At 39.2% G+C, this 26,823-nt stretch overlaps 1 protein-coding gene and 1 pseudogene across 4 annotated transcripts in view; one reads left to right on the top strand and one right to left on the bottom strand.

The window, feature by feature from the left end:
* The window catches only part of MYH10 (myosin heavy chain 10), a 131,073-nt gene that overhangs the window by 48,107 nt on the left and 56,143 nt on the right, over positions 1 to 26,823 (top strand). For all 3 annotated transcript variants that reach the window (XM_081161901.1, XM_081161902.1, XM_081161903.1), the window contains 8 exons: positions 3,120 to 3,212; positions 15,158 to 15,221; positions 16,992 to 17,090; positions 19,260 to 19,403; positions 19,640 to 19,735; positions 21,929 to 22,047; positions 22,642 to 22,794; positions 26,260 to 26,433. In XM_081161901.1, the coding sequence (XP_081018027.1) occupies positions 3,120 to 3,212; positions 15,158 to 15,221; positions 16,992 to 17,090; positions 19,260 to 19,403; positions 19,640 to 19,735; positions 21,929 to 22,047; positions 22,642 to 22,794; positions 26,260 to 26,433 (942 nt within the window). The remainder of the gene's footprint in view (positions 1 to 3,119; positions 3,213 to 15,157; positions 15,222 to 16,991; positions 17,091 to 19,259; positions 19,404 to 19,639; positions 19,736 to 21,928; positions 22,048 to 22,641; positions 22,795 to 26,259; positions 26,434 to 26,823) is intronic.
* LOC308569025 (large ribosomal subunit protein uL24 pseudogene) lies at positions 8,547 to 8,951 on the bottom strand (annotated as a pseudogene). Its single transcript has one exon. The product of its transcript is annotated as a large ribosomal subunit protein uL24 pseudogene (transcript).

The raw sequence follows: 26,823 nt of genomic DNA, 5'->3' as shown, positions 1-26,823 counted from the left end.
GAGCTATGTAATAAACAGGGTTTTCATCGTGATTGGTATACCTTTAAAATATCATCTAATTCTAAATACTTAGAATTTTAAAAATAATTTCAACAGCTAATGCTGCTGTTTTCCACATTCTCAAATGACGTTTCTCATTATATTGAACAGAAATAAGAGACACTATACATCCAATTCTAGCAGAAGGGTTAACACTTAGTCACTGCCCCCGATGGCTTACAAGTGGCATTATCACTTGGTTGAGAGATCTTGGCACTGTTTAAATATGAAATTGCTTAACATAACAGAAATGATCACGTTTAGTGGTAATTTCTTAATGTAAGACCATTTTTGCATGTTTTATGGTGTTAGTTTGTGTCAAGCCTTTGTGATTTATTTGTGAGTGTCTGAGGTCTTTGCCTGGTCTCACTGATGCCACAAATCCATCAGGACAGAAGTAATACCACGGCACTGTTAATATAATGGCCCCAAAGCAGGGATGGGGAAGTGCCCAAGTCCAGTTACTACCGTGGCTGTGAGGACCCTTAACCCAAATCTTATTACCACCTTTGAGCCTACCACTGTCCCTTCCCCAAATACTTCTAGAATGTTTTTAGGACCTCGGATTATACATTTATTCAGCAAATATTTCTAGCTTATCATTTTGACTCATAAATGACTGAACAGGGAGCAGGGAATGCAGCCAATTACCATAAGCCAGTGATTTTCAGCCACGGTGCCATAAGAATTTTTAAAACATGCAGTACCTGATTATTTAGTCAGGGCATTGACCTCTTTTTCCTTAGATTGTCAAATTAAAAAATGACAACAGGCAGCACAACAATAGTTGTCCAGTGTGAATGAATCAAAATTATACCTATTTTTTTGTCAGATTGGCAAAAAATATATTTTTTGGTGTACCGCAGAATTTTATTAGTTTATGTGCCATGAGATGAAAAAGGTTGAAAATCGCTACTATAAGCCAACAGGAGAGAGTCAGGTTTCACACATACAAACACACGAGGAAGGAAAAGAATCAGTAATGTTGACCCACAGAATCCTTGCAGCCATGTGTAGGGAATAGTAAAATAATGTATGCAACACTTGCCTCACCTTCCAAGTCAGGAAAACATTATAAAGGTAGATTATTACCTGAAATATTTTCATTACAGTTTTTTTTGTTGCTGTTTTTTAAATATATCTTAGATTTCAGAGAGAGGAAGGGAGGGAGAGAGAGCTAGAAACATCAACGATGAGTCATTGATCGGCTCCCTCCTGCACGCCCCCTACTGGGAATCAAGCCTACAAGCCTTGCATGTGCCCTGACCAGGAATCAAACCCCCATCTCCTGGATCGTAGGTCGATGCTTAACCACTGAGCCAAGCTGGCCAGGCTCATTATGGTTTTATTTGGCAGGGTAGTGTATAATTTTGAGGAATTTGTTCTAATTCCTTGACCTAACAGTAGATGCTTAATATTATAAAGGTAATGCCCCACTAATCAAAAGTGGGTGTTTTCTGACGGTTTCTACATTCTCATGAAGGATTGCAGAGCCAGCACCAGGGCTTTGCAGGATTTTGGCCATAGGCACACGGTTGGACTCAACCTCAGGGGAAGGACACTCTGTCTTATCACAGAATAACTAACATTTTTAATGAGGACTCTCAGTCATTGGCTCAGGATACCATGTTTAAGAAATTTGGGTAGCATATAATATTTAGAAAGATTTACATCAGAAATAATCTGGGGTTTTGAAGTTAATAAACTAGACAATTCACTGTACAGGGAGCATATCATCATCTAATGCCAAGAAAGGAACTCTCGTAGCTGGGGTTCTCAAAAAGACTAGTTCCTGACTGGTCTCAGTAAAACACAATCATAGACAGTAATTAAGACCTGTGGGAGTCTGGACAATCCAGATAAATGCTACAGAGTAGACAAATAAGGAAAATTTCCCCGCCCTTTCAGCTGAGTACAGGAGTCCATTTGGCAATATATTTGTTCTTGTTTTTGGATTTGATTATAGCATAATTAATCACATAGCACATGGCCATTAATTAATAAATCTTATGTGAGTTTCCTTATATTCCTTTTTCCCTTAGAGAATCACATTTGCTAGTGGTGGTTTTTTTTTTTAACTGATTTTCAGAGAGAGAAAGGGAAAGAGAAAGAAACATCGATGTGAGAGAGATACTTTGATTGGGTGCCTCCTATATGAACCCGCAATCTAGTTATGTGCCCTGACCAGGAATTGAACCTGTGACCTTCTGATGCACAGGATGACCCTCCAACCAACTGAGCAACACCGGTCAGGACTGCTAGTGGTTTTTATTCCTTTCTTTTGTTAGCCCTAGAATACTGTGCGTATTTTCAAATACAGGGGTAAGATTTGTGTTTGGAAAAAGCAGATTTACTGAAATCATACGATACAGTTCCGAAATTACATTCCAGGAACACAGCATCACTTTCTAGTGCTTTTATGGCCAGAAATGACATCATGCTTTCTCATCCAGCCTTCTGTTGTGTCTCATGATTAAAGCACATATTAATATACTCACATCTTTTTGTAAAATCTGTTTTGTAGCCTAATTTGCATATATAAGACACTGAGTAAAATATACATTGTATCAAATACTCTGTACTTAGCCTTTTAAATTTGAGCAAGAAGTCAGAAGTATTGCCACCTTTGTCATCTCTGATCCTGGAGATAGGTGAGGACATTGCCCACTCTACATTATTAAAATATAACATAGAAGTATTACTATGTTCCTAATTGAAGTGTCATGCTAAATTTTATTTCATGAAAACAAGTTTCTCTGTTTTGTTTTCAGAATTTCTGCCTATTTATGTGCCCTGTCCTTAAATTGATCCCCTCTGATCAGTGTGCCATTTTTCTGCTCCTTGTGATCACTTTAGAGGTGCTAACTTTTTTCCTTCAGCAGAGCCTCCCATGGCCAAGAGTAAGTCAGCCAAGGGTGCTTATGGTAAAGTAAAAGAAAAGCACTGGGGGAAGAGGCAGTTTTTGTGTTGTCTCACTTTGTTTTTTCCCTGAGGACTGGAGTAAAGAAACTGGATTAACATAACATCTGCTTTTATTTATGTGTGTATGTGTACATGTGTGTATGCGTAATGTCTTTTAGGGGGAACTTGAACGGCAGCTTTTGCAAGCCAATCCAATTCTGGAATCATTTGGAAATGCGAAGACTGTGAAAAATGATAACTCATCTCGTTTTGTAAGTTGAACGTATCAGAAACTTAATTCCTTAGATTTCTAGTTAAATATCTACTAGGACTAATTTCAATACAGTACTTTCTAGATTTCCAGAAGAGGCTAGTCAATGTAATATAGAATACTACTATCCAATAGAAATAGAATGCAAATAACCTGTAATTTAAAATTTTCTAGTAGGCACATTTTAAAAAGCAATGAAAGAGGAAAAATGTAAAAGTAATTGTAATCATATTTATTCCACATAAGTATATAATTATATATTACTGTATGGATATATAATTGTATAGCCTCTCTGAACTTACTTTTCATCTTTGATTGGGGGTGATATGCAATACCTGTTAGAGGTTGGTGTGACGATTTAAAGATGTGTGTTTGCTATTTAACAAAGCACTGGACCTAATAAATGCTCAACAAATGAAGCTGGTATTTGATGTAGTAAATTGTCCTTTTCGTACCTTGCTGTTTCCATGACATATGGACTTCAGAATAATTTGTCATTACTATGACTTCTCCTTAAAAATCCTGCTGTTCAACTGTCTTAATTCATTGAAAGCTTTGCTTTCTCCCTCAGTAACAGTTTGCCTGAGGATATTATCCTAAGTGATAGCCAAATCAGTAGTAGTATGAGGAGACCATCCTCTCCATCCCACCTGCTCAGAATCTACACTTTAATGGCAAATCATCTCTGAACTCATATTCAACAAAATGGGCATTCCTTCAGTAAATCCTTTGCCCTGGATTATACTCATCAAGATTCAGTAACCCTTTCCACGGTCATTTTGGAGAGGGTCTTCAGTTATTTCTACTTCAGTGGCTGGAGTTAATTCTGTTTTTTCTCCCTCTTCTGATACTAGAAGTATTGGTAAAAGTCAAGAAGGCCAGAATAAGAGAGGCTTCAATTCAGTGGATCATTTTGGGGAATATAAAAACATTGTCATATACTTTTCTATTCTGGAATCTAAAGTCATGGTCTGCATGTTCATTTTCTGGTGACATGGTTTCTGCAGAAGTGACCAGATTCAGGATCACAGAGGACCTGGTAAACACAGAAGTCACCAGATGACCCTCTGAATTTGCTAGGGCTGCCATGACAGACTACCACAAACTCTAGGGGCTTAAACCACAGAAATTAATTTTCACACAATTGGAGACTCAAAGTCTGAAATTAAGGTTTCGGCAGGGTTGGTTTCTTCTGAGACCTCTCTCCTTGACTTGTACATGGACATCTTCTCCCTGTGTCTTCATGTGGTCTTTCTCTGTGTGTGGCCTGTTCTTCTCATAAAAGGACATCCATTGTTTTGGATTAGGACCCTCCCTAGTGACTTCATTTTAACTTAATTACCTCGGTAAAGACCCCATCTCCAAATATCATCACATTCTGGGGTACTGGGAGTTAGTACTTCAACATATAAATTGGGCAGGGCCGGGGAGGTGGGGCGCAATTTAGCCCGTAACACCATCAGACATGGTTTAAGTACAAGAGGCTTTCCAAGTTATGTAAGAAATAGGAATCCATTTGCTTGGAATATTGTTTATTCCTAGTAAGATAAAATTTAAAGATTCACTTAGTAATTATTTTATTTTTTATGTACGAAGTAGGATAACACATGTCCCTGTGGCAGTAGGAAGCCTGGCAGTGACTTTTGGATTTACAAGACATCTGGGGAAACTGAGCTTTGCTTATAGAGTTTCTGTCATCCCATGGATCATCACCATTGAGCCTGAGCCACAATTAAATCTTAAATTCCTCCTACTGAAAGCCCTGTGTTTAGTGGCTGTATCATGGGATAGAGGACACTGTGAGCTACCAGCTTAGGTATGTGATCTCCATGAGGATTTTCAAGGACTTCTTAGTAGAAAATATTTTATTTTACCACATAAATCAAGTCACCAGTCTGTTCTGATTTTCTCCCTCTAAACTACACTTTAAATTAAGGAGAAACAGTTTTGAGCCTGTTTATCTCCTTTTTGCTTAAAAAAGGTAAATTGCTACTATCAATCAGTCATTTGGGTCTTTGATAAACAATGCAGTGATCCTGTTACTAAGTGGTAAGGGTTCATATACTTGCCAGGGTTTTTATGTTTGAGGAGACAGACAGAAGTATAGTTCTGTGTTAGTGGCCTGTTTTGTAACAAATTACCCTAAAACCCAGTGACTTCAAATCTTTATTGTTTCAGAGTTTCTGTATGTTGGTGGTTCTAGCTCAAGATCTCTCGTGAGGTTGGCATTAAGATGTTGTTGGCTAGATCTGCAGTCATCTGAAGACTTGATAAGGCTGGAGGATCTTCTTCCAAGCTTACTGGGGTAGCTTTTGGCAGGAGGCCTCAGTTCCTCATGGTGGTTGCATGGAGGCCTTCATTCCTCACCTTGAAGGCCTCTCCATAGAGTTGCTACTCCTGACAAGGCAGCTGGCATCCCCCAGAGCAAATGATCCAAGAAAGAACAAGACAGAAGCCACACAGTGTTTTTATGACCCCACCTTGGAAGTCACATACTATCCCTTTGATGTATTCTATTGGTCACACAGACCAACCCTGATACAGTGTGGGGGAGGGGACTACATAATGACATGAATATCAGAAGGTGGGGGTGGTTGAACTCATCTTGGAAGTAGGCTACTACGAATCATTAGTGAGATTTTCATATTGACATATGTAGGTTATAATCTGTAATTTGCATTATTTTAGACCAGTGCTTCTCAATTGAGGACCACCCAGGGGACATTTGGTTGTGTCTGGAGACAGTTTTGGTTGTTCAACTTGGGCAGTGGACAGTGGGTAGTGGTGTGCATCTGGCATCTGGTGGGTAGATGCCAGGGATGCTACTAAACATCCTACGGTGTACAGGGCAGGCCCCACAACAATGAATTATCCAGCCCAAATGTCAATTATGTTGAGGCTGAGAAACGCTGTTCTAGCATGTTCCTTTAAATTATAGTCTAAATTAAGAGAATTACTTTTTGAAATTTACTTGCAAAGTAATTACTATACATGAGTCTTCTCAATGACTGTTATTTATACATCCTAGTTCAACAATGAATAACTTTGTTAGGAGCTTGTACATTCTACTGGTAGGAAGAATTCCTTTGTTTGCTAGCAAGATTCATTCTAGTAAGAATCCCCCATCCAATCTAAATTCTCAGCAAATCCTGTTTCAGCTGGTGTTCCACCTTCCAAAGTGCTTATGCCACTGTATAATAATCTTTATGCTCAGTCTAATATATTAAAAGCTAATCATTTTAGAAAAAAATATTTTTGATTAAGGCAGTATTCTTAGACATAGCTTCATTCATCCAAGAAACAAAAGTATCTTTAAACTGTTGACTTTGGGCTTTAATTTTTAGAAAGTCAACTTTATATTGATAGATGTAGTATCTTTTTTAAAGAAATAGCTTAGTAGCTAGCTACTACTATTGTAAGGCATTTACACAAGACTACAAGTAGTTGATTTTAGTGGTTCCATAAAATAGCGAAGTGGTTATTAATTCCATAGATTGGCTCATGGTCAGTTGAAACATCCCTTTAGCAGTTGTCTAGGTGTTGCCAACACTGGTTCTCAGGGGTTTAGAGCGTAGCTGGTATTGGCTCATTTTTAGTTAAATTTTATATCATTTATATATTTTGTTGTGCAGTTAGTTAATTATTAAGGACCTATTCTTTGCCCAGCACTGTGCAGTTTGTTATCATCATTTGAATGGTAGATTTCTCAAATGTAATGTATTCCAGATTTTCTGGTCAAAATTTGTTTCTTAAGTCTTAGGTCAATATATTACCATCAAATCACCCAGTTGCTTAAGCATAAAATAAAATCAAAACAACAACAAAAAACTAGATAAACAAAATACCTAAGAATTGTCCTTGATTCAGCTTTTTTTTCGTGGTCCATGTCCAGGCCATCAGTAAACCCTGTTGGTTATACTTGCAGCACGTATTGCAAATCTGTGCACGTCTCTCCTCCCTCTCTTAAGTGCCTAGTTAGTCTAAAACCCTGTCTGGGGAATTTCTCCATTCTCTGTCACAGTGTCCTGTTGATTTCCCTCCGCACTTACAATCTAGTTAACAACCCTGCTTGCTTATGGCCTCTCCTGCTAGAATGTAAGATCTCAGAGTAGGGACTGCGTCTGCCTTGTTCTCTGGCTTCTTAGTTCCTGGCTGTGCCTCTCACATGTGAGTACATAGTAGGTGTGGGATCCCTTTAGTTGAAAGGTGGTTGCCTACTAAGCGTTAGACACTCTTCTAAGCCCTGGGAGTATATCAAAGTCCCTAGCCTCAGAGAGCGAGCCTTCATTTGGATTTTAACTCTAATGTACTTTCAACGACATGCCACAGTGCACAGTTGAGCTCAGGGAGCGTGGTGTGTGTGCTAGACCCCCTGAGAGTGTGCCTGCCCCAGTTTCTGAAGGATGGGCAGAAGATATGTGGGAGGCAGTGGCTTATACCTCATACTGGAAGAGTAATGTGATACTAAAAAATGAGTCGAGTGTACAGTGGAATTTCATGTAGTCAGTATTTACAAACCACATGCTCTCAGTGAAAAATATTTGAAACTGTAAACTCCATGAGCTTTAGAATCCATTTGTTTCCATTTCTTTGATCTGAAATAGACAAGTAATTTCCTGAAGAATATCTTTTCTTTCAAAGATGCTAACATATGGTTTGGATTAAAGGGGATTCTTTAGGAGAGCATTACCCTTATGAAAATAATCGTTCACAGTTACTCCAGTTCGCTGTTTATAGAGAAGTAAAATGCGTTCCAGATGAGGGAGGTTTTATGTAAAACGAATCTCTTGTAATGAAACTTTAAAAACAGGGATTTCAATTTCAAAATGATAGTATCAGCAGATACATCTTCCCTCAGAAAGTTTTAGTAGGAAGCACTTTATATATATGCGCAGATCATCCCCCCTCACCCCAAAACTTATTTAAGCCAGTTTGACTATTCCGAAGTGTGTGTACCTTTTGGTAGTTAGCCTCCAGTAGTCGCAGCTAGATAAAGGCCCTAGGTATACTCCCTACCGCTAGGCTCGCAGAGTACAGTGGGAGCACGGCAGAATGCTGCGCCTCGCCTACACTGAATGCAGGGGCTCTGTCTGTCTTTAGTACTGTCACCTACCTTTCCCTAAAGACTTCTGAGGCAAATGTGACAGCATCAGAGACAGAAAATGGTCTGTACCAGGCAGCCAGCATCTTCCAGATCAGTGGCTGCACAGAGCCACTTTAGGATGGAGCTGTGGGTAGCCTCCCCAACACTGCAAGCTCCGGGCTTTCTAGTCTTTTATTTATTTATTTTTCTAATTTTAAGTCTTTATGAAGGTGGTAGATAAGATTACATTCTTTATTCCTGCATCTTCTCAATTGTTTCTTCCTTGTATTTGCCGTTTTCCTTCCCTACTTAGTGAAATTTGGCTTTCTGTTTCTGTTTTTGTCCAGCTTTAGTCTGGTGATAACCACCGTGCTGGGGGGATTCCCACATAAACAGCTGTGCCATTAGCTTTCTCCCCTGCACTCGTGCAGTGTAGATGACATACTTCTTCCCGTAGACCTGGACCACTGGGCCAGTTTGCTGCCATTTGTGACCTGAACCTCATCATCCTTTCTAATGGGCATGGATCAAACATTGTGCTTCTGTCTCAATTCTTATGAAAGAGGAGACAGTCTTCCTGCGAATGTGGGAAGGTGCATTGAAAGACCTTTTACGGTTCTTGCTCCGGTCAGAAGTCACAAAGGGGTTAAACTTCATTTTGACCAATGGCACTTCTGCAGTGGTTCACACCACATAAATACCTTGTTCACACCAGAGTAGGGGGTGTCTTTGTATTTCCAATCAGTCCATGTCTCTTAATGCCACTCATTTTACCCCAGGAATTTCTAATATCGGAGATACTAAGTAACAAGGCTACTTAGTCTACGTAAGGTTGGGATGGCTGAAGCGTTAAAATAGCTACCTGGCCTTTAGGTTAAGTCCTAGCTAATTACTCCTAGGATGGGTTTCCCCATTTTGGGTAAATAGCTGCTTCTAGAGTGTAGATTTTTAGTGGAGTAACTAGTACACATACATGACATACTATGCCAACGTGTTTTAAAGTAAATTACAGATTTTATAACAACTTTAAACACCAAATTAGGAAGGGGGAAAGTATTTTCAAAGTGTGAAACAAACCTACACTGCCCCTGTAGTAAATTGCTAACAGTCTAGGTTTAATTACTAAAGATAATTGTAACCCCCCAGAAAAGGTCTGGAAAATCAGTGTCAATTCAAAAGGAATAAAATTCTTTAAAATATTTTTCTTATTATTTTCTTAACAGTATCAAAATATCCAACTTGTCCAATTGGCACCTTTTGAATGAAATTCTTAGTTTCTGTTTTACATACAAGAGGATTCTGGTCGTCTTTGCTGTCCAGAGCTCGTGCAGAGTGTGTGGGTCCCAGTGGTCCCAGGGGCTGGTATTCAACACGTGTATGGCATCAGAGTGCATGCTCTGTAATTATACGTCATGTACTGGTCATATTTGGGGGCTTTTTCCCTTTGTTTTTATTGGTGAAATTCTGGTTGAATATTCTGAGTATATAATCTGACATGTGGAATGGGCATATTTACAAGTTTCTTCACATAATGTTTTTTGATTAGAGGACCCACTTGAAAGTTAAACTCTTTGTTTCCCACTTTAGTCTAGATTTGTATTTTAATAAAAATGTTAATTCTGAGAGAGTATTTATTATTGTGAGGAAAAGGCTTTTTAAGTTACAGATTTTATTCTGTTCCCTCCCCCCAAGAACAGAGTGATTTCATATTCCGTGGTCTGCCTCTTGCCTCATTTGTCAGAATCTCCAGCATTAAGGGGAATATATGAATCCTGGGTATTTGGGGGTATTCAGTAAAGTGTTTCTTTTTGGTTCTGAAATTTCACTTTGTCCTGTTGTCAACATGCTTGGGTGAATGTCACTTAGCATAGAGAACTGATAATGTTCAGCTGTGTAAGGCTTTTGTTTTGTTAATGTGTTTTCAAAATAGATTCAATTCTAGAGCTTTGGCTTATAACCAAGATTTATTAGTGACTAAATATGTTGTTTTCAGAGATACTAGTTTCTTTTGGGTATGCATAAGAGAAGCCGGGCGGGGAGTTGGAGGGCCCCTCCCCACCCAGCAGGCCTCTGCTGCCCCATTCTTTCCTCATTCTGTTCCTTTGTTTCATTGCTCTTTGCCTAACCATTTTCACTTAGCCAAAAGATATTCCTCTGCACTGGCTATAGTGGCTAGAACAACTATGGACACCAGTTAGGAGAAGGAAAGGGAACTGATTTGACCAGGGAACTGATGAGGAAATGAAATGTTGTATGTTGGTGACTTAGTTTATCCAAGTAAGTGGCCGCATGTCTAAATTATTTTGAGACATTTCTGTTTAGGTTACCTGTTCAGAAGGCCAAAAACCTTTGTTTCTTCCATTTCCCCTTTGACTTTCTTTCCTATTTTATAATTTCCCAAGAAGTAAGGGAAAAATAAATTCACTAAATATAAAATGGATAATGTTCAGTTTTATATTTTAAAGTTTTAGAGTTCTCAGTTATCAACATAACAATGTCATCTTATTTCCCAAGTAAAAAATATCTTGTTTAATGAATTTGAACTGCTGATTTGGGATTGGGGTGATCAAGAAAAAGGAATAGGAAATAGTATAAGAAATGGAAACTTAAGCAGCATGTTGATATGTACATAATAAAGAAGTTACACAGACATGTTGAAATCTGAAAGTTTATATTTCTGGGTAATGAATTTTTTGAGTGAAATATTTCCTTCAGTGAGAATTACATGACACCATGTGATTTTGATTAACCTTTCTGCAATGTTAAAATGAAAAAATTGAGAAAGTATTTTCTTGAACAGTTACGTTGGCAGTGTATTCTCTGCAGCTTTGAGGTAATAACATTGACTTTTGACTACTGTCTCTAACATGGCAATTTTTTATAAACTCGATGAGGTATTGTATAGATAACCCAGCTGTTTAAAATTTGTAAAGACGTTTAATCCTCAGTAGAAAATCAGAGCCCGATTTTCGTTTTTGAGTTTCTTTTTTGAGGAGTTCCAACTATTTATAAGGAGTAATAATTTTTTTTTTAAGTAGTAATAATTTTTTAACTTTATTCTTAGGCTCTTCTGAAGAATGAAGACAAAATTTATTTTGGGGATGGGGGATAAACAACAGAATTTAGATATCTAAGGCAGTTTGGATTTTCTCACAGTTGGGAGGCTGGAAGTCTGAGATCCAAGGTTGGTGTCTGTGAGGCCCGATTCCTGCCTTCTCACTGTCCTCACATGGCCCTCCCTTGATGCCCAGAGAGCGGCCACCAGGACTGGCGCTCAGGAGGCCCAGCCTGCTCCCACCGGCCACAGCTGGCCGCTCATGCTCAGTCCCAGGTCCTGTCTGGGGCCGGCCGGGCTCCCCCCTGAGGGTTGCAGGGGGCTGGACGTCGGGGGTCTCCCCAGATGTGGGTGCCGGTGAAGAGCCTGGACGCTGTGAGACCAGTGTGGGGGGGGGGGCAGTGGGACTTTGAATTAACAAGTTCTCTATAGAAGAAAATGCTAAGTGCTTGCTACTGATTTTAAGCTGCCTCTTAAAGGTGCACCATTGTCTCAATGGAATTTAAATTGTTAGCTCAGCAAGTTTGGCTGGAATGAGACCAGCTTTTTAGACTAGAGGACGCGGCAGGTATTGGTAAGTGGCACCATCCTAATTTCCCAGGGATGTTCCAGTTTTATATATTCTCTCCTGTTCACTCAGTTATACACCCAGTTATAAACGTTAGACCCATATCCAGAGATATATATTTTTTTTTTTGATTTAGCCAATGTTTTGATAAATTATGTAGAGCAGGTGGCTTTGTATACATGCCTATGTAAGAGGTGGTAAGAGGCCATTTGTCACAAAATGCCTTTGCTCCCTACAGTAATTGGACTTGCCTCTTCCCCCGGGACACTGAGGCTTAGTGGCGTCTGAAGCGGTTGTAAGGGAGTGCGTGTCTGTTACTACGATGGCATGATGCCTTAGGTGTAACTAGCCAGCCATGCATCTTCTGTGCAGAGCAAGGCTTTTAGAAAATACGAAACAATACTTGTATTTTGGTAGTACATAGTTAGGACCCTTTGGAAATGGTGAGGAGAAAGCCCAGAGGAGTGGTCACGGAGCTGGGTGGTGTCTACTCCTGTAGACTGGTCAGTCAGCTCCTCAAGCAGGAAGTCAGTATTGGGGATCCCCCTGTGTCCCTCACTTATATTCTCTTCACCTTGTCTTGGTTTGGGGTTTTTATTAATTGGGATATTGGGTGAGTTTTTAATGAATGCTCATAAAATGGAACAAAAAATAGAATAGATTATTGATTTTTAGTAAATTACCCTCTTTTCAGTTTTGAAAATCAATATTATTGAGGAATAATTTACATATAATAAAATGTAGTTCAAATTTTTCTGTGGTAGCGTTCCAATATTGAGCACTCATTTTTCCTACTTAAAGTAAATATTTATACACAAAAAAATAACATTGAAAAGACGAGAAAGGTCCTAAAATAGTGGGTAAAAGAATGAGCGAGTTGAGCAGAGAAATGAGTAAAAGAGTATAAACCAGGATTTTTCACTTTACTGAGAAAATAACATGTTTAAACTTAATGTTTATAGTAAATATAAAGAACAAGTGATTAATTATATTGTAAAACTTGGCATTAATTTAAGGAGTCCTAAAATATTGAGAGATCTCCCTTGATTAGCTTTCAAAATTAGGTTTATTGAGTTATATTTTGTATACAATAAAATCCGCCCTTTTTAAGTGTACAGTTTGATGAGTTTAGACAAATGTTGTGTATAGGGGTGTAAGTAGCACCGGGGTCCAGAGAGAGTATTTCCATTACCCCAGAAAGTTTCCCTTTTCCTTTATATAGTCAGCCCCTGCCCGCCTGCCCGGCCCTGGCAACCACTGATCTGTTTTGTCTCTAGTTTTTCTTTAGAATGTCAAGTAAATGGAATCATATAGTACGTGGTTTTTTATGTCTAACTTCTTTCACATAGCATAATGCTTTTTAGGTCCACCCATGTTGCTGGGTGTACCACTAGTGTGTTCCTTTTTATTGCCAAGTGGTATTTCGTTGTGTGAATACACCATGACTTTTTATCCATTCACCACTTGATGGACATTTGGGCTGTTTCCGCTGAGCGCTATTAAGAATAGAGTAGCTATGAACATTCATGTGCAAGCTTTTGTGTGGACACATGCCTTCGTTTCTTGGGTAACTACCTAAGAGCAGAATTGCTGTGTCATATGCTAACTTAAGTTTAATTTTATAAGAAACTAGCAAATTTTTCCAAAGTGGCTTGTACCATTTTGCATTCTTATCAGGGTTGTATGAGTGTCCTAGTTCTATATCCTTGCTGGTCTTTCATTAAAAATTGAGCCATACATATTTTTGAAATATCTGTTTAAATTTTTTTTATCCATTTTTTAAAATTTGGTTGTTTGTCTTATTATTAGTTGTAAGAGTTCTTTATGTATCCTGGGGACGAGTCCTTATCAGATAATGTGTCTTGCAAATATTCTCTGCCAGTCTGAAGTTTCTTTTAAATTTCTTTACAGTCTTTTGAAGAACAGAAGTTTTAAAATTTGATACAATTCATCAGTGTTTAATTCTGTGGTTCCTGCTTTTTTGCATTCTATCTAAGAAATCTTGATCTCACTTAAGGTCATAAAGATTTTCTCCTATTTCCTTATAGGAGCTGTATAGTTTTAGCCCATACATTTAGATCTATGATCTACTTTCAGTTCATTTTTGTGTATGGTGTTGAGGTAAGCATCTAGGTTCTTTTTGTTTCATTTTATATATATTTTTAAGCCCCATTTGTTGAAAAGATGGATCCTTTCACTGTTAAATTACCTTGGCACCTTTATTGAAAATGACCTGACCATACCTGTCTGGTCTATTTCTGGACTCAGTTCTGTTCCAGTGACCTGTATCTCCATCTTTCACCAATTACCACACTGTCTTAATACGTTTGTAGCTTTTTTAAATTGAGTAGTTTGTCCTCGAGCTCTGGTTCTTGTTCTCTTTCTCAAAATTGTTGTGTCTATTCTAGGTCCTTTCCATTTCCCTGTAAGTTTTAGATTCCGTTTGTTCATTTCCTTAAAGAAAGCCCTCCAGTCTCTTGACTATCCCCATATGAATAATAGTAGTGTGTTTACTAGTTCAGCCCTTGGCTGTCGGGGAATAAACCATTCTTTATCATTGTTGCGTTTCTTTGTTTTGCAAAGTGTTTAATTTGTCCTTTTATATTTATATTTATGTGTAAGATATTTGGTTTTATTTTGCTTTCCTTTTTAGTAATATCTTTACCTGTTTGAGTTTTCAGTGTTAAGATAATTTTATAAAATGAATTATGAAATAGCCACTGTTTTCTGTTTCCCTAAAGCAATTATATAGCAAGGCAATTACATATTCCTTAGGAGTTTGCCAAACTATTTCATTACTTTTTGTGATTATGGTCTGTTCAAGTTTTCTCTTGGTTTTTTTGTTTGTTTGTTTTCCTGAATGGATTTCTGTTTTCCTAGGAAATTATCTATATTATTCAGTTTTTCAAATCTATCATTATAGGGCTGGATATAGCATTCTTTTTACACTATTAAAATCTCTTATGTCTCAGATTATTTAGAAGAGCTTTTTAAAAATTCTAAATGATTAGGGTTTCATTTTTATTGTTATGGTCCAAGAACATAGCCTATTTAATTGCTACTGTTTTGGAATTTATTGAGGCTTTTATTAACCTTTTTATTTGAGGCAATATTTAAGGTCTATTTTTGTAACGAATTTATGGATACTTGGCAGAGTGCATTGGCTTATTATTTTATGATAGTGTTCTGATCCTCCGTGTCTTTATTATATTCAATTTCCTCTTTGCAATTTCTTTTCAGGGCAAGTTTATTAGGATCAACTTTGATGTAACTGGCTATATCGTGGGGGCCAACATTGAAACATGTATCCTTTTCAGAATAGTGTAATCCAAAATGAAGAATGGTTTCGTCTCCCTACAGCCTCAAAGCAACCCTTTGTGCCCTCACTCCCGTTATCAAGGTGGTAAAACTTGAGCCCAGAGAGATTGTGACTTGGTCAAATACTTTCAACTACGGAATATTAACTCCAAAGTGGTGTTTGCTGATGTTTATTTGTAACACCGGGTCTTAACCTAATCACACGGCTGGGGAAGTGGAAAGTCCCGCTGGGGTGATGGTGACCTGTACATCATCAACCCAGCAATGTTTGTGCAGTGTGAGGACCTTTATGTGAATATGTTCTGTTGAACTGCTCTTCAGTTACTGCATTAGCTTATTCTTTACTGTCTACTTACATTTGTAGGGTGGGCATGTACCCATTGAAACAAGCCTTATAAAAGTACAGAGTTAAAACAATTTCAGTTAGTGTTAAGCAAAATAAAACTAGAGGAAAATGTCAAATACATAGACTAGTCCTAAGAAATGATAGGTCTATATAGAATTAATTTGGGTAAAGATAATAGAAATTCTGAATTGGTAGTGTTCCAGTTAGGAAGGCTACAGGCGACATTGCTCTGATACTTGTTAAATAATCTTCAGTGATAGAAATACATTGTTTCTACCCCTCAGTTAAAGGACAGATCCAAAATTCCTTGTTAATTCAGAACTGTTTCATGTCCCTAAATATACTCAGCCAGAAAACACCAGAAGCACTTGAAAATGACAAGAATGGGTCTAGAGTTTCATGTTGGTCCATATGGCATCATTCATACAAATGTACTTTGTACCAGATGTGGAGGATGGTGTAGTGTGAATTAAAATTTAGGCTGTGGCACATACAGAATTAACTCAGTTGGTGGCCCCAGGGAAGGATAATTTTGGGAGTGGCGATCATCTTGCACAGCAGTGAAACATGTTCTAGGAGAACCAGGGTGATTGTTGACCCAGAGATGCCCAGGAGCACCCAGACAGGCTGGGCAGAACACTCATCAGGCTCAGGCATGAGCTTCGAATACACAGCAGGTGTGCAGCGCTCTGCATGAGGGAGCTGTCCGGGCGGGGCTGCGTGCACTGTGGGCAGCCCAGCGGAGTAGGCAGCAGCGGGCTCTAGGTACCGGCACTAGGGGGTCTCCAGGGCAGCAAAGGGAAGGCCAGCACTCCAGCTAGTCGTAGATATCCAAAGGCATTATTTAGAAAATGTGCATGAGGTGATGGGTGTCAAGTGGCTGGCACCACTTGTATGAGGCTTTCAGTAAAGGGGGCTCTTATGGGGAGCATAGTGGCTGAGCACATACGTTTTGGACTTAATCAAGCTCTAATTCTTAGCTCTGCCACTTACTAGCTTTGTTATTTTAAGTAATTTTTGTGCCTTGGTTTCCTTATTTGTAAAAATGTGATAATTCTGATGTTATAAGGCTTTTCCTGCCTTAAACAACTCAACATCATTTTTATAGATTCTTATAGTTCCTTGTAAAGGGCTATGTTCTTTGAATCTAATCCAGATTAAGAGTGGGGTGGGTGGAGTGGGGTAAGGGAAGCACCTGAGTATTAAGTTCCATATGAGCCAGTGAATCTAGCAGGTTAGTGGGAAACGTAAGTTGCATACATTTTCTTTTTTCACTTACAGAGTGTAACCATTTAGAATGATTCATTGCAGGAAAGTTGATGTATATCGGAGAGAGAAAATGTCTTACAAATTAAATAGACATAGGAAGAGGACCACCTTTTGATTGAATCCTTAACCGTCTCTGCTCAGACCTTCTGGAAAAATCTCGTGCTGTTCGTCAAGCAAAAGATGAGCGTACTTTTCATATCTTTTACCAGCTGTTATCTGGAGCAGGAGAACACCTAAAGTGTAAGATTTTTACTGTCACATTCATTTGAATATCTTCATTAATATTAAATATCAACATTGTAGCTGGTCAGATTATGAAAATGAAATTGAATTTCCATGCCATGGGATAAAATACTTTTAAGTGGCAGGTATATGGGTGGTGTTATATTATTTCTATTTCTTTTTAAAAGTTTTTAAATTAGAAGACAACTGATGCATTTTTATAAAGCTCTGTTTCAACATTTATAAATATAAAAGTGAGAGAAAAATAAATTTACTTAATAAAAATAAATTGGATAAACATTTTAATTTGCTTCCACTAGTACTAGGAAGAGACTGGTGGATTTTCTTTTTCTTTTTTTTTCATGAATCACAAGGACTGGAAACTTTGGCCTGGGCAGAGTAAATTATAGACTTCTTTTCGGATCAGAACTTTGCTGGGTATGTGAGGGAGAGGAGAAGATGCACAAATTCCAGTTTCTGCTAAGTCTCAAACTCAGTGCTTCTATGTGACTATTATACATATTAACTAAATCTCACAATAGATACATGTACAGTAACACTTTTCTCATTGGAGGTATAGGCTTTTGCAATGAAATGCTTTTGCCGTGAAAGCATTGAACCCAAAAATTGATTGGAAAATTACCTTCAGGGGGAAAAATGAGCAACAAAAATAAAGGGATCCAACAAGAGACTAAAAATTCAAGATTAGACATGATAAATATATATCTAAATGCACACAAGGACTTTAGATATCTGTGACTCACAGGTGTAAGTTAACGAGTTAAATTCATCATTGCCAAGAAGTAATACATTTGCCTTCAATCTCTCAAATTAAGTGGTAGACCCACGAGACACTAATCTGTTAATAAAAACATTGTATTTCTATATTTTGTAATAAACCCTGAAAACGTTTTTTAAAAACATTATACATACAGTATGTCACGCTAGAGTAGAAAACCCTCAGGCTTCCAGACTGACAAGATAACTGCAGTAGTAATGATCAAAAAACATAAGACCAGAGTGTTAAAGACGTAGAAAAAGAAAGCAGCTGGCACCCAGTAGAAATTAAATGTAATGTAGATCAGAAATTCTCTGCAGGCAAACGTGACAAAGCAAGCTGAGAGCATGTGATGGCATCCATTATAGGGATAAATAGCCCGGTCTATTTTGATCCCTCCTGAGAAACATCCTTCTGCTCTCAGGGAACACATTTATTGAAAGAGTAAGTTCTCTCTAACTCATGGCCCCTGAAGTACAAGTAGGCAGTGCTTATATTATTATAATATAATATGCTATCTTATATTATTCGTTATAATATTCTGTCATAATATTATATGTTGCAGATCACTCTCAAAAGCAAATTCACCACTAAACAGACTGGCTGGGAGAGAGGGTTTCGGGGGGTGGCTGGGCTGAGGATGTGCCTGGTCTATCTTCTACGCCTTCTGCATCTGGGTGTTTATCTTAGGTCCCTGTAGTCTTCATATTGACCCCATAGTGTTTGCTATAAAGTACTTGCTAAGATAGGAATATAGAATATGGGTTTAAAACCTTTCTAAAATATTTAAATCTGAAAGCAATAAGGTTTTAGCTCTCTGGAAAAGTTACATCATTTCCCCGCTATCTGATTTCAAGTATAATATTATTTAAGCCACTGTCCCCCAAACTCCAGTTGAGATTTTTGCAGGGTTTTTTTTTGGTTTGGTTGGTTGTGTGTTTTTTTAAATCTTCACCTGAGGATATTTTTTTCATTGCTTTTTCAGGGAGGGAGGAGGGAGGGAAACATCGATGAGTCTTGAGAGACACACATTGATTGGTTGCCTCCTGCATGTGCCCCAATTGGGGATGGGGAGCGAACCCACCACCCAGCTTAGTGCCCTTGACTAGGAATGGAACCCTCGACCCCTCGGCACATGGGCCTGCACTAACCACTGAGCCACACCAGCCAGGGCGAGAGTTTTGCCATTGACATTATCCTTTGCCTGCCTGGCTACAGCTGATGGGAAGCTGTATGTGTTTGTGTATTTAACCTGAACTTATAAAGAGAAAAAGTGTGCAGGTGAAAGCAGGTGGTGGTGATGGTTGTGGGGGGCACTGTTCTTCTCGAGCATCATAAGTGCCCTCTGAATGTGGGCATGCTCAATCTGTTGGTGAGTGTTTAATTGTATTCATCCTGTTTTCTTTTAGCTGATTTGCTTCTTGAGGGATTTAACAACTACAGATTTCTCTCCAATGGCTATATTCCTATTCCGGGGCAGCAAGACAAAGATAACTTCCAGGAGACGATGGAAGCAATGCACATAATGGGCTTCTCTCATGAAGAGATTCTGTGTATGTGGCATTTCTCTAAGATTCTGATACTCGTTTACATAAGACATAAATCGGGGGTAAATAACCTAAACTAGGAAATATCGAGGAACTGAGAACGGCCTGTAATTTTATGGAATCCTGAGACATATCTTACTGAAAAGTTTGTACAGCTAATTTTTAGTCCAAATAAATTAGAATATGCCTCTGTGATATGTCAATGCAATATTTTTATTAATTTTTTTCTCTTTTTAATAAAGCAATGCTTAAAGTAGTATCTTCAGTGCTTCAGTTTGGAAATATTTCTTTCAAAAAGGAGCGAAACACTGATCAAGCTTCTATGCCGGAAAATACAGGTAAACTGACGACTGCTGATTTTACTTCCATTTAGATGGTTGGTTGGTGTGTTCTCCGAGAACACGTTTAGTGCGGACATAGAAAGCACTCATGATGCAGTTCCGTGAGACTCAGGAGAGAGGGGTAGCCCTGCATGCCCAAGTGAGGGCCAATCCGATGTCATGATGCGGGAAGAGGACGGGTGCAGGACCCAGGTGGCTCCAGAGACCCTGCCATCGCACAGGGAGGCATTAGGAGTTGGGCGTGAGGAGGCATTAGCTGCAGAGACCACGCAGCTCATCAGAAAGGGAGCTGCAGCTACTGAGTCCTAGCCCGTGTTTACCTTGCCAAGAATATAGGCCCAGTCTTTGTCTTTCGTGACCTTGACACTTTTGAACAATACGGCCAGTTATTTTGGAAAATGTCCTTCTATTTGGGTTTGTCTGATGTTTCCTCCTGATTAAATTCAGGTTATGCGTTTCTGGTAAGAATATCACAGAGGTGATGTGTCCTTCTTGGTACATCATATCAGGAGGCTTATTATGTCAGTTTGTCTCATTATTGGTGATGTTAACTTGGTTAAAGCAGTGTCTACCAGATTTCTCCACAGTCAGATTACTGTTTAGCCTTTGTGATAAGTATTTGGGAGAGGAGGGGAAAGAGGAAGACACTTTAAGACTAAGGAAAACAAGCCAGTTTCTCATCAGACTCTTTGGTCTACAGCTTTAGCATCCATTTATTATTCTTACCTGAAATAAGTATAGTGTGTGGTGTATGTCAGGTGGTGACTTTCTATTACATCATTTTTTATATTTATTCCCTAGAACTCTACTTTAAGGAAGAGTGTTCATGTTTTCATGCATTCAGTTATTTATTTATATCAGTTTAGACACAGGAGCTCTTATTTAAATGATTCTGGGGGCTTATAATTCATCTATAATTATTAACTTGGTTTTGTCCTCCATGTGGCCACCAGGAGCTGGAGCCCCTTCAGGTTAGCTCTCTGGTTATTTTGACATGACTCCGTCACTTTTATTTAAAGCAGTTTCTTACCTTATGGCGCCACAAAACATTCCAGACTCAGTTTGTCTTTTTCTGGCCCTGGCCCTGGCCATTTCTCTGCAGTGCCTTCATACTGAAAAATGGGATTTAGCTGCCAGTTTCTGGGTGCTGGTTGTTTTACGGTCTCATTTGTTTCTAACTTCTCTCAGAGGACAGAGCAAGGAAACATACACACATATATACTCACACTCCTATTTTTGTTTCTATGTATGTATGAAAAACCATGGATTTATACTGATCCAATACTACGAGGTTTAGTCTTCCTTTGGAACTCCTTTCCCTGATAGTAAGAAGTCTAGCTTATCTGCAGTATATTTATTTGTTCAATCCTAGAATACCCATAAAACAGCTTTGGAATTACTAACCTATACCCTCCGGAAAACAGACTTACTACTCCGTGTGCAGTACTTGCGTCTGGTTTGTTAGCACTGGAGCACATAGTCAGGGCACTGTTTGACTCTCCATCCCCTGCTTGCGTGTGACTGTTTCCATCCGTCGTGCAGGGAGCTTCATTTATTTCTTTCTCTTCCATTTTGCCCCCAGTCATCCTTTTTGGCCTATTTTGTAGTATATGCAGCATATAAATAATTCTAAAAGCCAGAACTATAGAAAAATGCACTTCTCTTTGATTCCCTTCTCACCCGCTCCTGTCTCTCGCACTCTGCTCCCTTCCTGCGGCCTCCCCGCCCTGTTTCCACCTCCGCTGTGGAAACCAGCCTTCGCCCGGTGCCAGCTCTCTGTAAGACGAGTGCTCGCCAATAGGTGTTTAAGCAGTTAGCCATGTTTCTTTACAGTCACAGCAGTAAGCCAAAGTTGTACTTGCCATGGCCCTGACGACCAGTAAGTTTTCTCTTTCCTAGGCTTTAATTAGTGTGTTATTTTTACTTCTGGAGACTCAGTGACTTGCATTATTAGCCATAAGAAGTAATTGCTGCCTAACCGTCTCCGATAGCCTAAGGATGAGTGATATTCGTTTGAAAGGATGAAAGTATTTTTCATCCAACCTAAAACTTGTCTAACTTTAAGACTCTTATTTAGTTTATTTCTTAATATAATTGAATGATTACTAAGGTTTTTCAAGTGGGAATTGAATATGTTGTGAGTGGATTGTAAGTACAAGTCTAGTATTGAGGAGATTTTTTACACTCTAGTCGCACAGAAGCTCTGCCACCTTCTTGGCATGAATGTGATGGAGTTTACGCGGGCTATCCTTACCCCCCGGATCAAGGTCGGCCGAGACTACGTGCAGAAAGCCCAGACAAAAGAACAGGTACCCGTACATTAATTATTATGCATTTGTTTGAATGGTAAGTCGTGGTCATAAGACCTTGTGATCGGCATGTGACAAACTGAATTCGTTAAAGCTCTATAATATGGATGTTTCCTGGGACTAATTGAGTATTTTTTTTCTCTTGTATACTTTTTTGTTAGAAACATTTTAAAGGTGACTTTTTTAAAAAGGAAATTTGAAATGTCACCATGAGATCCCCCACGTGGGTGGGTTGTCCCAGAAGACAAAGCTGTGTACTTCTGGAGCCCACCCACCAGGAGTACAGGGTTTTAGACTTGGCCCTTTCATGGTGGACTCCTTTAAGACTCTGGGCAGATACGCTGCACAGAACCCCTGGGACACGGGGAGGGGCTCATTTGTCCTGGGCTTCTTCACCGCTTCCCTTAAGGTGATTATCTCTAGTTGACAGTTAATTGTACTAACACCCTTTGTTGATGTGTAAACTTGAGACAGGATTAAGCAGTAAATGCTAGTTCAGGTTTTTGAGCACTGTAGAACATTCATCTCCAAATAACAGCCCTGAATGCTTTGTTGAGATCATTTCCAGAATAAAACGTGCTGTTGTGTTTATAGGCAGACTTTGCAGTGGAAGCATTAGCAAAAGCTACCTATGAGCGGCTCTTTCGCTGGCTTGTTCACCGTATCAATAAAGCTCTGGATCGGACCAAACGTCAGGGAGCATCTTTCATTGGAATCCTGGATATTGCTGGATTTGAGATATTTGAGGTACGTCTCTCCCTCCTGCTCTTCGACTTAGTCTTTTAACAGACATTATTTAAGGCTCACTATGTACACTCACTATGCTGTGCAGGTCCCAGGGACAGAAGGGGGATAAGCAGGGATAGTCCCTGCCTTTCCAGTAGAGAGTCAAACCATAAATGACAAATAGCCACTGAATTCTCAGAATTGTGAGTAATGCAGTGAAAAGGGTGCTGGAATAGAAGAAGTGGGGAGGCCATCTTTAGACAGCTGAGTCACAGAAGGCGTCTCTGCAGTGGTCATGTTCAGCATACTTGAAGGAGGGGAAGCCCCAGCCTCTTAAGTTTTCCAGGCAGCAGTCCTGTAACAGGAGGGATTTGTCAAATGTTAGAAATTGCTAGAAAGCCAGTATGACTAGATGTAGCTGTCTAAAGGGAACTGAAGTGTGGTGTGGAGCAAAAGCAAAAGTAGGGGAGACCTTTGAGGCCACTGGCTGCTGTCACAGCCCAAGGGCCAGGTGATGGTGGCCAACTTGGGAGTCAGGAATAAGCAGTGTGAGATGGAGAATTGAGGAAAGATAGTGATCTCTGTTTTGAAGATAAAACCACAGGATTTGATGATGGATTTCAATATATTTTATTGTTGCTCTGCTAGATTTTTCCAAACATTTATTCACCATCAGTCCATCAAAGGTTTGTGATTGTACACCAGCAAAAAAAGTTGATAAAATTTTGACCTCCTAAATATTTATACCTTTATCTCTCCTTTGATGGGCTGACTGTATATACATAAGGCACAAATAATAAATTAAGTACTTCTTGGGATCAGTGTGCTACTTTGGCTACTATTGGATATTGAGTTGTCTTTTTTAAAATGAACCCTTTGTCCAGCCAGAGTGGCTCAGTGATTGGGCGTCGACCCATGAACCAGGAGGTCACAGTTCAATTCCCCGTCAGGGCACATGCCCAGGTTGCGGGCTCAATCCCCTGTAGGAGGCAGCTGACTGATGATTCTCTCTCATCATTGATGTTTCTATCTCACTCTCCCTATCTCTCTCTGAAATCAATAAAAAAATATATTTATTTATTTATTTATTTATTTATTTATTTATTTAAAATAATAATGAAATGAACCTCTTTAAAATTATAAGTCTGTTTTAATAAAATCTGAACTGTTACTGGTATAAGCTGTTTTGTCTGCTGAACTGCAGCTGCCACATATGAAATGGCTTTAATGCATTTTGATTTGTAAATAACTTGAGAGGTCATGAGAGGTGGCTGGGTAAACAGGCAGAGTTCACAGAAAAGGAAACAGAAATTTCCATAACTTAAAGTTATATTTTTAAAAAATCAGTTGCCTTCCTATATGTAAACAATCAGAAGATATAATGAAAGAAAAGAATTTTATTTCCAACTGCAACACAAGCAGATGAAATACCTAAGAATAAATTTAAGAAGAAATGGGCAAGATTAAGTTGAAGACAGTTTTACAATGCTATTATGTAAAGTAAAAGACTTGAACAATTGAAAATCATACCTTGTCCTTGGATAGGAAAACTTAATACTATAAAGGTGTAAATCTTTACAAGGGTAGTAAAGGATATAAGTAGAGCTGTGTGTGTAAGTACGCAGACGGCAGAACAATGCATAATGCTAGAAATGCGGGGCTGTTTATTGACCATTATTTGTCATGGAAGAAGCTTAAATGCCCGTAATTAGGAGATTGGTTCAGTTAATCATGAGATACCCCACAGAGTAGAGTACTGTGCATCCATTATGAAGAATGGTAGCTTAAGTTAAAAAATAAAACAAGGTATAATACACATTTATAAGTGCATAGACTATTTCTGGAAGGATCACAAGAAATAAGTGATGGTGGTTGACCCTAAGGAGATCAAGATGGGGATCGGAGTGAGACTTAGTGCAAATTTTTTTTTTTTTTGGTTAATCCCCACCCAAGGATATTTTTTCCATTGATTTATAGAAAGAATGGGGGGGGGGGGGGAGAAAAACATCAATGTAAGAGAGACACATTGATTGGTTCCCTCCCACACGTGCTCTAACTAGGGCCGGGGATCAAACCTGAAACCGAGGTACGTGCAAGTGACCGGGAATCAAACCCACAACCCTTCGGGGGGGGGGGGGGCAATGCTCTAACCACTGAACCACAGCAGCCAGGGCAGTGCAATTCTTTGTACATTTTTAACTTATACCATGCATTACCAGTTTAAGAACTGATTATTTTAAAATATAGTTGGTAGCTTAAATATGGCAGAAAAATAGAAATTTATTTTATTTGAAATGCCACGGCACATAGCAAGGCTGAACAGAGAATGAGATCTCCTAATCCTAAAAGAGCAAAATCATTTACATAAACATGAATCAGCACAATTGAGCAGTCTGGGAATATTTATATGGCCCACTGGAAATGTGGTGTTTGAGTAAGCAAGCACTGCCCCTGCCTTCCCAGCATGACCTCATTCCAAAATAGTGAGTGTGACATCTCCATGGGGTGGAAGACTGGAATGCTCCTTCAGGCTATAGATTTATTCCTTGGAGATTGATTACAGCTGCCCTAATTGAAGTTCACTTTTTATAATGAAAGAGGTTATTTTTGGGCACATGCTACTTGTGTGAAAGCAGGAAGAAAGGTTGAGTACTTCTAATATAGAAGGTGATTGCTTTAAGAATATTAGACCTGTTAATTCATCCGTTCGTCCATTCGCCCCATCAACAGCACAATTTTGCAAGCAGAGTTCAGAGAAGGAAATAAATGTCTGTAACTTATGAAAAGATGCTCAAGTTCACTTCAGGGGAGCAGTGCAGTATCGCTTTGATATTGACTGAGGTCAAACACTTGATAAGAGAAGGGAATGCGTGAGAAGAAGCCTGTGCCTGAGCCTCACACTGCACTGAGTGCATTTTGTTCATCAGGCCTAGCTGGGATCTCAACAACATCCCTGTGAAGTACACATTCGCTTTTTCTTAACTCACGTGGAGCTGGCAGCCTAAGTAGAGAGTAGAATAGACACCACATCCATTCCCTAGACCCTGCAGAGCATAGTGGCGCTTGCTTTACTTTACCCCTGCCCCCCCTTTGTTTTTCTCACTTTCTCATTTATTTCTTAATTTATATTCATTAACTGTTCACTAATAAAAATTATTTGTAGATTATTCAGTTAGCAAGCTGAGTTTATTATTTTCTCATTTTAGCAGTTCAGTAATGTGATGTGGCTGAGAGAGAGAGAGAGAGAGAGAAAAAGAGAGAGAGAGAGAGAGAGAGAGAGAGAGAGTGTGTGTGTGTGTGTGTGTGTGTGTGTGTGTGTATAGAGATTGAGAGAGACCCCCTTGGTTTAGTTACTGTCATTAGATAGAAGCAATAATGTAGTTGATACCTAATTAAATTTTAATGAACTTCTTGACGACTAGATAACTATTCCTGTGTTTCCTTCCCCTCCCCATGTTTGGAAAATGGTTCTTTCAACATTGGCAGCTGAACTCCTTTGAGCAGCTCTGCATCAACTACACCAACGAGAAGCTGCAGCAGCTCTTCAACCACACCATGTTCATCCTGGAGCAGGAGGAATACCAGCGCGAGGGCATCGAGTGGAACTTCATCGACTTCGGGCTCGACCTGCAGCCCTGCATTGACCTCATCGAGAGGCCTGTAAGAGAACCTCCTTGCTCCTTGGCTTTCAGTTCATACGCAGGCGGTGCCTTGAGTTTTTCCAGGCAGAACCTGAGACAAATTATCCTGTCTGATCAGTGTTCACTTTCTAATCTAAATTTTCTAGGAAGATGATACTTTGATAAAATACCTATTGGAAAAGTAAGTAGCATGCCAACAAGACCCTCTTTGGCTCTTTTCTCACAGCCTTGTTCCTTTACTTGCATGTGGAGTATATTGACGAGTGTACCCCGGTGCTTCCCAGACTGCAGACACCATGGGTGGCAGTGGCAAGCACATTCCCTTTAGCCCTCAGCACCTGTCAAAGGATGTGGGGCTCCACCTGACTCACTTCCTAGGCAATACAGGGATGCTTTATTTAGCCAAAGC

Source organism: Miniopterus schreibersii (genome assembly GCF_964146895.1).
Source record: "Miniopterus schreibersii genome assembly, chromosome: 16".
NCBI classification, from domain to species: Eukaryota; Metazoa; Chordata; class Mammalia; order Chiroptera; family Miniopteridae; genus Miniopterus; species Miniopterus schreibersii.
The sequence above is the reverse complement of the archived record's forward strand: the minus strand, read 5'-3'. Positions and strand labels throughout refer to the sequence as shown.